Source organism: Cynara cardunculus (genome assembly GCF_001531365.2).
Source record: "Cynara cardunculus var. scolymus isolate 2C chromosome LG 3, CcrdV1, whole genome shotgun sequence".
Taxonomy (NCBI): domain Eukaryota; kingdom Viridiplantae; phylum Streptophyta; class Magnoliopsida; order Asterales; family Asteraceae; genus Cynara; species Cynara cardunculus.
Window position 1 is genome coordinate 31,543,299 of NC_037530.1, and position 10,209 is coordinate 31,553,507.

The 10,209-nt window shown below is 36.5% G+C and overlaps 1 protein-coding gene across 1 annotated transcript; it reads left to right on the forward strand.

Moving 5' to 3' along the window:
• The first annotated feature begins 1,018 nt into the window (after positions 1-1,018).
• On the forward strand, positions 1,019-9,873 carry LOC112510485 (PHD and RING finger domain-containing protein 1-like). The gene is made up of 3 exons (XM_025115908.1): positions 1,019-1,642; positions 7,888-9,151; positions 9,496-9,873. The coding sequence occupies exons 1-3, from the start codon at positions 1,163-1,165 to the stop codon at positions 9,723-9,725; spliced, it is 1,974 nt and encodes a 657-aa protein (XP_024971676.1). The 5' UTR covers positions 1,019-1,162; the 3' UTR covers positions 9,726-9,873.
• Positions 9,874-10,209: the final 336 nt, after the last annotated feature.

Genomic DNA, 10,209 nt, shown 5'->3' on the forward strand with positions numbered 1-10,209 from the left:
TACCACGTGATTTGCACATGCGGCCATATCACGTGCAGTAGGTCCTCTTTCATTTTTCAGCTAGTTGTATATTCGCGTAATGCAACGGAAGCTGTGAATAACAACGATTTTAAAGTTTTACTGGTTTTATTAGAGAACATTTAACGATGATATAAGTTACATTTGGTCTTTACATGTTAATACAATTTGAATAAATAAGAGTTATGATTTCAATTACAGTCTATCGATAAAAAAAATTGTATGACAGTTTAAAATCCAATATATTTAAAATCCAACATATTTAAACGACTCTACAAATATGTTTGATTTATACCAAGAACAAATAATCAAGAGATCGAGAGGGAGACTGAAAGTTCTATAGCAATTGAATGAAATATGAATACGAGAACTTTTAATAACTCATAGTGAATTTAATTTTGAATCTTACCTTGGGGGATGGAAAGAAGATATTTTCCTCCGCAATTGAATACAGGTATGAGAGGGTGAATGTATGAGTAAAATGTGTCAAAAGTATCTTGGACATATGAAAAGAAATTGTAATAATGTGCATTGGTAACTTGTACAATATGTTATTTTAATTGTTAGATTAATAGATTTTAAGACTAAACATGAAGTAGTAGTACTTAATGCATTATGAGTTGTTTTAAGACTTTGTGCATAAATATATAGTACTTTGTATATTAAAATTTGTTTTTAAGACTTTTGATAAATTTAGTTTATAAAGTAGTATAGATAAGTTAGTTACATTTTTCGTCCCTAAAATTTTTCGTTTTATCATATTTGTCCTTGGACTTTGCATTTTGTTTTTGGTTTCGTCCTTATATGAAACGACGTTTATTTTTGGACCGTTAAACTCCCTCAAAATGCAAACATTAGGGATAAATTTACAATAAATGAAGCTTAAGGAAATAATATGATAACATTGGAAAACATTGGGGACGAAAATGTAATTAACTCTTTTTCTTTTCTATCGCGTTCTCAAACAACGATTGCCGGTAGATCCTGATGGTGGTCCGACCGATGCCCTTTGCTCTGCGCAGATCAACCTTTCATCGCGATACGCTGTGAGTTGGGTGCTTTAACCATTCAGCCATGGATGCTTAGCGGGGATCCTATCAACTTGTTCCGACCTGAGTAAGAAACTGTGACGCCACCGACGACGATGCCGCCTATCAAACCCGAGCCTGTCGAAATTCCGCTGGACGTGAAAACGAGGAGCATCGAATACCTGCCGGATATCAAATTAGAGACCATTTGTTGCCCAGCGGATGTGAAATCGGAGACCATGGAATACACGCCGGATAGTCCTCCGACCAAGCGTCTCAAAACCCTAAGCTCAGGTTCGCCATCACCGTCCTTAAAAGGCAAATCCAAAATTGAAAAAGAAGAAGATGATGATGATGATTCGTTGCCGGAGCAACAGTTGGGTACTTGCGGCGTATGTTTGTTAGAGGAGGGAATGTCTCTTAGAGGTTTAATCGACAGTTGCGAACATTATTTTTGCTTTGTATGCATCATGGAATGGGCTAAAGTGGAGTCTCGTTGCCCGGTTTGTAAGCGTAGGTTCTCTACTATTCGTCGCCCTCCTAAAGATGGACTCTTCTTCTCCGAGAGAATAGTCAACGTTCCTGTTCGCGATCAGGTTACTATTTTTGAATCATCCTAATTCAGTAATTTGTTAATTTACTTCTTTCTAAACTGTTTTCTACGAATCTGACCTGTAAATTGGTACAAAAGGATTAAAGATTGAAATCTGGGAAATATGGATGATATACATAAATTGATACTCACTCGGTTCTGGAAAATAGCAAAACAATCAAGTGGTAACATTTTAATGTTTTATGCAATATGTATTCACTATTTCACTTTACTAGTTTACTCTAAATTTGTAACAAACACTGCAATAAACTGATTTCTGGTTATAGTTGCAAGTTAATTCAAATTACTAGTGCATTTGGTAGCAGGGTTCATCTTGGTAAATTGTTTACTTTGAAGAGTAAAATGCTAGCAGGTAAGGCCCTTGAATGGAACACTATACATGGTGACTGAGAGTTTGCTAAATTGTTTTAAATAGCTGCGTACTTGGATAGTTATTGATTATAGTGGAAATTAAGCTTGAGTTTCTTTTTTGTTAAGCATGGGTGTCCGGGGCAGCTTGCAGGCACCTCGACTAGTTTGTTTTAAGACGTGCTTCGTTATTTAATATGGGAAATTGTGAAAAGCCTTTTAGGCTTTAGCTTGAGTCATGGGAATTAGAATGGCCACGTTTTGGTAATGTTATCTTAAATTTAACAGAATTTACATGTATATTTTTGTCTTGGAAGTCCTAGTCTACTATATCCTTGGCCCAGGATAAGACCTCGTCTTTTGCCTTTGTAGCTAGTGAATTCGGCTAATGTGCTATGAAAATTTACCCTTTTTGCTGTAGGCAACAAAAATTTATCAGATTATGGCAGTCAAATTGGAGTGCAGATGTCTCAGTGTTTTGACTTATGCTGTTAATGAAGCAGAACGACAGTAGGTTGGATCAGTAAAACTGGCCAAGGTTATTGCCATTGAGCCTTAGCTCAGTTGTCAGTTGTCACCCCTGCCTGTAGGGTCATTGGAGGTTGCCAGGTCGATTGTTTGGTTCCCCCTCCCTTTTGGTTTGTCTTTTTGCAATTCATTACCACTGTTACTCCCAAATTTCCCGTAAAAGAAAATGGAAAATTTTCAAGGATAATGAGGTTATATATAATATTATACATCTATCTAGTGGTAGATCTAGGAACCTTTTGTTATAGTTTTTCGTTTATGAAGATTTATATGTGAGAAGACTAAATCAAAACAAAACACATGTAAAACAGAAGGATCAAGGCACACATGTATAATGATGAGCAAGTAAATTAAAGGTTGAGTCGAGATTCAAGACAAAATCATCTCGTATTTGCCTGAATTAGACAACAATATGTCTCCCAAGATACAATGTATCGTACATCCGTCGATCTCGACACTGATAATGTGAAATCTTTTGAACCCATTGATGTGCAACTCTCCTTTATTGTTAGCCATCAGGACACTTTTTTGCAGGAAGGAAATCCAGGAAATAGGCAGATCAGATGTATAGAAAACAAGAGGGAAAAATATGCACCAAAAAGAAGAAGAAAACTCTAGTATAAATAGGCATCTATGATAAGATATTTTGACAGTTACAAAGAAAATTGTCAACCGAAGAACTGCCGACCAAAAACTGCAGGAAAATATTTCCATTTAATTTAAACTATGTTGTTATATCGGTCAGAATACGAAATATCGGTCAGGACCGATATTCGGTATATCGGTGATATATCGGTGATATATCGGAAATAGCGGTTAACATAATATTTCTTAGAATTATATATATAATATGCATTAATTAGAGTTTAGAAATATAGTTTCAAAGTCTGAAGAGATCGAGAAGAGAGACCGAGAAGTCGAAGTTGAAGACTTGAAGTCGAAGTCTGAAGAAGAAGTCGAGGTCTGAAGACTGAAGTTGAAGTCGAAGTGTGAAGAAGAAGTCGAGACTCTGAAGTTGAACGTGAAGAAGTCGAAGTCTAAAGAAAGAAGAAGACGTTGTGGAACTATTTTAAGATTCAGACCTAATTTAATTATCAGCCCAAAAAATTAGGCCCATGGAATAACAAATTTAAGTTATCAGCCCAAAAAATTAGGCCCATGAAATAACAAAATAAGTTATCAGCCCAAATTTTTAAACCTTATAAAATCGGTATATCGGACCGATTTTTACCTCAAAATATCGCTAATAATCGCTAAATATCGGAAAATATCGCCGATAATATCGTTCCCGATATTTTGACCGATATTTGAGTTCCGATATTTTTTTTCGAGCGATATCCGATATATCGCCGATATATCGACGATATATCGCGATATATCGACGATATATCGCGATATTAACAGCATAGAATTTAAAATATCCGACAAATCCCCATATAATTGGAAATTTCAAAGGACTATAAAAGACAACCATATAAGAGAGCACAATGGAGAAGTTTTGCATTTGGGAATGGTAGCTATTTTTCAGCCTTGAACCGACCTTAGTGAATAATCCATTGGCTTTACACGGCTAGGTAGTGAACATGATGTCTTGAACTACCCAGACTTTAATGTAAATATAGACAACAAGACAACAACTATCACGCAAAACATCTCCTTACATATTGTATTCATCTCGGCCTTCAAAGACCCTAGTTATTTCATAGGTGGACTTAGAAAGAGTCTCATTTCACACTCACTAGGCAATTTCTGATAAGGAGTACCTTGTTATGTATACCCCACCTATATTTCAAAGCTATGGCAGTCGTTAAAAGCTTAGGTTATCCTCGTCATGCAGGTTTGATTGTTTATCATCCTAAGAATGCGTTGGAGGTTTAGGGGCCGTTTACCAAATACTTATTAGGTAAGCGCTTACCGGCAAGAGTCACCACTATCATTTACCTTAATGGGTAACATTTTTGGCCATCAAAATGGATTGATGGTAAGCCTTTATAACCCGGTAAGCGCTTATCGGATAAGAGTCATCACCCTCACTTACCGGATAAGACTCACGATCCTTGTCTTCCCTCTTACCGGGTAAGATTCTTGGTTCTTATTATGTTCACCCGGTAAGGCATATGAACCGGTAAGCGCTTACCAAGATAAGTGTTTAGTAAACGCTCTCTTAATCTCAGTGTTCTTGTTGATTTAACAAGATTAGGTTGTCCCTTTGAATCTATTTCTTGGGATCCCTAATCAATTAGGTACGGTTGCCATCAAGTATCGTCTTAAACCCATTCTTTTTGATGATCTGACAACTTTCTCTCGTGACAAACCTTTTGTAAACGGATCCGCTAGGTTGTCAACTGACTTTACATAGTCTATAGAAATAATTCCATTTGTGAGTAGTTGTCTAATGGTTTTGTCATTGTGTCGTCTTTGGATATGACAAGACTTACCGTTGTGCATACAACTTAATGCTCTCGATATTGTTGATTGATTATCCCGATGAACGAACAATGTAGCAGGCATCGGCTTTGGCACATAGGTGTATCTCCAAAAAGTTTCGAAGCCACTATGTTTTTTCACCCGCTTTATCCAAAGCAATAAATTCATATTCCATTGTTGATCTTGCCAACAATGTTCTTTTAGTAGATTTCATTGACACAACTACACCACCATGAGTAAATATATAACCACTTGTGGATTTTGAATTCTTGGCGTTTGATATCCGGTTAGCATCAGCATATCCTTCAAAACGGCTGTTGGGTAGTTAATTGCACGCTATATCATTTCGGAAATAGTGGTCTGCAGATAGCCGCTTGGAATAGCGGTATCGTAAATTGCGGTGCTAAACATCACTATGTGACCACTATTTGATCTGAAATAGTGGTCGGTAATAGCGCTATTTTTTCCTCTTTCTTTTTTGTTTTTGGGCTATTTTGAGTAGGCTGTTTTGTTTGAGACCCAAGTTACTTCTATTTCACCCGAACTTTAAGACTTTTATTAGGTTAAAACTTAAAGGAACTATATAAATTCCTAATTCAGACCAATATTGTATATAAGCAAGGCCACTAGGATCACTTGTCTCCAGACTCTACTTCAATCTGCAATTCTACCCCTCAATCGAACTCAGATCCACTCTCCATACTCTACCAGTAGGCATGGCAACGGGATGGATTTTGTAATGCCCGGCCCTGGTTTGTAGTAACATCCCCCGGACCCGACCCGACCCCGGTCCCCGGCGGGTACGTGGATTAACATCCCATCCCCGGTCAAACCTCTATCAATCCCCGGTCAAACCCCATGAAGAACATCCCTTAGTTTGATTCTACCGGGGATCCCCGGCCTTGGTTTGAGTAACATTCCCCGGCCCCTGCCCCTGCCCCGGTTTGAGCCTACCGGGGATCCCCGGCCCCGGGACCCGTTTTAGCGGGGAATCCCCGTCCCCGTTCGGGTTAGGTGAACCGGGTTCCCCACCGGATCGGGGCAAATCACCATCCCTATCTACCAGCAACATGACTGTTTGGTTTTTGCTCATTGTCCCATACTCCTATTTATTATTTTGTTTTTTCAGTTCATAAACATAACTGTATAGCTATTGTTTTCAGTTTATAAAGATAATTGTATAGCTCTGAATAGTTTGACCAAGTAGTTTAGGCATTGTTCTGTTGTCAATGTTAGGCATCTTTATCAATTTTATTTTTACAAGGCAATAATTACCATGTAGTTTAGCATCTTCATCAATTTTATTTTTATAAGGCAGAATTTTGATTTCCGTCCCTGTGATTTAGAAATTGCGGTTTTCGTCCCTATGTTTTGTAATTTATTGCTATTTTCGTCCCTATGTTTTGTAATTTATTGCTATTTTNTTTTCGTCCCTATGTTTTGTAATTTATTGCTATTTTCGTCCCTATGTTTTGTAATTTATTGCTATTTTTGTCCCTATGTTTTGTAATTTATTGCTAATCGTCCCTGAACTATTTTTTACCTTTTTAAGTACAAGGGACCAGAATAGTAAAAAATTGTAAACGACAAGGACTGAAACAACGATAAATTATAAATCATAAGGATGAAAATAACAATTGTTTACATACTATAAGGATGAAAACCACAATATCTAAATTTTAACAAACCATAGGGACGAAAAATGTAATTTACTCTAAACTCTATTACTATGTTCTGTATGCGGTTTGAATTTTTGTATATTAGGCATACAATATGTTAAGTTTTATATACATACAAACACACACACACACACATATGTTCATATTTATTTTATTAATGTAATTTTTTACCGCTATACCTCCGCTATCCCATCGTGATTCCCGCAATGAACGCGTTAACTGCTTAGCACGGCTGGGTTTTTCCACAGTGTAACCCATAACTTTGAATATTACGTAAGTAATTCAGCATGTCTTATTCTTATTAATTGAAATTACAACTAATCTATTAAAATGATTAATACAAAACAACTAACCCTTTGGAAGTAAACACTTTGAATGGACAAAGTTTAAAAAAAAAAATATATATATATATATATATATATATATATATACACACTACGGCAGACGTGCAGATGTTAAGAAAAAAAATTAACAAATAATTTATGTGGAGAATGTTTCCTACATATGAACCTATGCAGAAAATTATTTTTAGAAACTTTATGCAGAAAAACCTGCACATAAAAAATATATGCAGAAACCTTTAAAGCAGAAGAGTTATATGTGGAAAGTTTAATCACCTGCAGAAACTTACTACACACAAAAATTATCATACACAAACATAATTATAAAATAAAACCTAGAGTACTAAATTTAACTATAGAGTGTGTTTTTTTCTGGGAAGGAGAAAACTCCTGGCAAATATTATAAAAGCAAAGGAAACCAAACAACAAGATCAAATAACCAAGTCACCAAGCAGAAAAGCAACTATAGAGTGTTACCATCAACTATAAATTATACCCTACCGAAGACTTGGGTGTCTTATAGCATTACACCATACAAAAACAAATATGCAGTAAGTTTACACAAAAGAGCTTTTGCACAAAATTTTGCAGACTTAAAATTTGTGCAGAAACTTGCACGCAGCAAAAGTTATGCAGATTTTTTCTTTTACTGGGAACTACTAAAAAATTTGTCTTGAGAAGAGAGATCTAAGTTTCGAATCAATGTTTAAGTTGATCGGTCGTTATTATATGTATATTATTGTCTATGTTCCTTACGTGAACTGGTTGGTTTGTTCTAGAATATTTAAATCTTCATGAAAGTAAACCATTGATGACTTTATGGTTCAGTGACTAGCTAAAGTAAATCATAATTTACATCATTCTCCATATTACAGAATAAGAGACATGATATTCCTTTTGTGCAGGTTTACAGTTACAATGGCAATGCAACCATAGGACCCTCCGATCTGTATTCACAAGTTAAGTGTAGCATTTGCAGCCTTGCAACAGATGAGGAACTTCTTTTACTATGTGATATGTGTGACTCAGCTGCTCACTCATACTGTGTTGGTCTTGGTGCCACTGTACCAGAGGGTGATTGGTTTTGCCAGGACTGCACCCTTTCCAGGGATGAACATGCGAAGGTTGAACCAGATGCTACTTGTGATGCTAACATTTGCCCTTCAAGCTCTAATAAAGTTCACTTTACCAGTCCTCAAGTATCAATCAATGATATTGTTAGGGAAACTAGTATGCAATACCATGAGCCTGATACATCTTCAGTAGTTGCCTCTTCTAGTCAACGGGAATTGCTTGCAGAATGCTCAAGCACACAGCCAACAGTTGACTGCACTTCAAATGCTAGAACCTTGCGGCGTTGCCTTAATGTACATGCTCGTATAAAAGTACTACGTGAAAATTGGGAAGGTTTCAGAGGAGGGTCCTTGAATTTTTCTTCCAGTTTTGGAGATCGGATAAAAGCAAGTCAACCACAGACATCTTCCTCAAATCAGGAGTCAACTTCTCAAAAGCATCCTGATAGCAATGTATCACCAGGTAGAGGCCCATACAATATCGATAAAGCATGGAAGATGATGGATATTGCCGCAAAGGCTCTAGGAAGGAAGCGTGGGGATAAAAGCTCTAAAGATAAGGTCTCAAAACATCCTGTAAAGAAAGAAAGCTTACCGAGTGCTGAAGGTATGGTAAGGCCAAATAGCAGATATTTTGAGGGCTTGAAAAAGAATGACAGGGTTGATGCTACTAAAAAGAACGATGAAAAACATAGGTTTCAGATGCTAGATAAAAACAAGCCTATGCAAGGTACTGCAAAGAGTCGCAGAAACCATGTGGAACATGAGCTTCCATCGTGTACGAATCTTATTGCATCTGGCCAGGTGAAAAATCATCATTACAATAGTCAGAATCTATCTCGAAAACATCATCTTGGGGCTACATCAAATGTTGTTGGTTCCATTGATAAGTCATCTCACTTGATTAGACCACCATTGATGACTACTGATAAATGCTGTGCAAAAAAGGAGATTGATGCCGCTTTCGAGGAGAAGAGGAGCATAAACAAAGACCCACAACTCGATAGAAATATCAGGGAAGTCGAAGATGCAAAGAGTGAGATTCAATCACTTGTCAAGCTCAATTTAAAGATTCTAAGCAGGGACAAGAAATTAGGTATGTGTATGACTATCCTCACCTCAACTCTCTCATATATATCAGATTAACCGAAAATACTTTGAGAACTGTGAGAACCAGCTATTCATTATGAATAATGAAAATGCACTATATACATGAGAAATAATATTCATCATGACTCGGGAGGTATATTCATAAATAGTTGAGTTCTCAAATGATATCGCATCATGTCTTTATTCATCGTTGATCCAGTTTACCCTTATTTTCCATCAAGATTAGGTTCAAAGTGTCTCAAATTTTAGCAGCAGTTGCATATAGTATATGCTTTAAAGTAAAGATGTACCAGATGCATGTCATGACCATCTGAATGTGTATGCATGCAGAAGTTGATGTATTTAAGGAAGTTGCAAGACATGCCACACATTCAATCTTGGGTGCATGCGGCATCGAGCGGCCAAGGGCCGGATTCCGCTCTTTCCAAGGATCGGTGTGCAAGCACAACGAAACACATAAACGGCCAAGGTCTACTCTAATGCCCACTTCCTGCAGAGAATGCTTCTTTGTTTTTGTCAAAGATGTTGTTACCACCATTGCATTTGATAGATATAAATAGATACTAAACCATGAGGGAGGTTATTTTAGGTTTAAAATTGTATTTTAGATTGAACCTGAATATTTAGGAGGTTGTATTTAGAGCATTCATGTTGATATTTCATAAGCAATTCTTATTTGCCATGTCAGCATGCTGACGTGGTTTTGAATTTCCAAGGTGTCAAGTATTTGTAAATACGTGGAATCCTATTATATTACTCTTTTGAAAGAGTTAGAGAGGAAATGCTTCAATGCATTTAATTGATTCCATTTAAATAAAATTGAATTATATGTATTACTTTAAATTAAGAGTAGAGTTTAGTTTTGATCCCTGACGTTAGTTCATTTCGATGGATCCCCTCCTTAAACTTTGTTTACTCGGTTTTGGACCGTTACTTTTGTCCATCTACGATCTGTTTTGTCCTTTTGTCTAACTGTTGTTAACTTTTCGTTAAATCCATTTAAATGATTAGTATTGTGGTAATTTCCTTTCCCTCTCTTTTTTG

Coding starts and splice junctions, on each gene's coding strand:
- LOC112510485 (XM_025115908.1), top strand. CDS start 1,163: ATGCCGCCTATCAAACCCGAGCCTGTCGAAATTCCGCTGGACGTGAAA. Junction 1,643..7,887: donor ACGTTCCTGTTCGCGATCAG/GTTACTATTTTT, acceptor CCTTTTGTGCAG/GTTTACAGTTACAATGGCAA. Junction 9,152..9,495: donor AAGCAGGGACAAGAAATTAG/GTATGTGTATGA, acceptor GTATGCATGCAG/AAGTTGATGTATTTAAGGAA.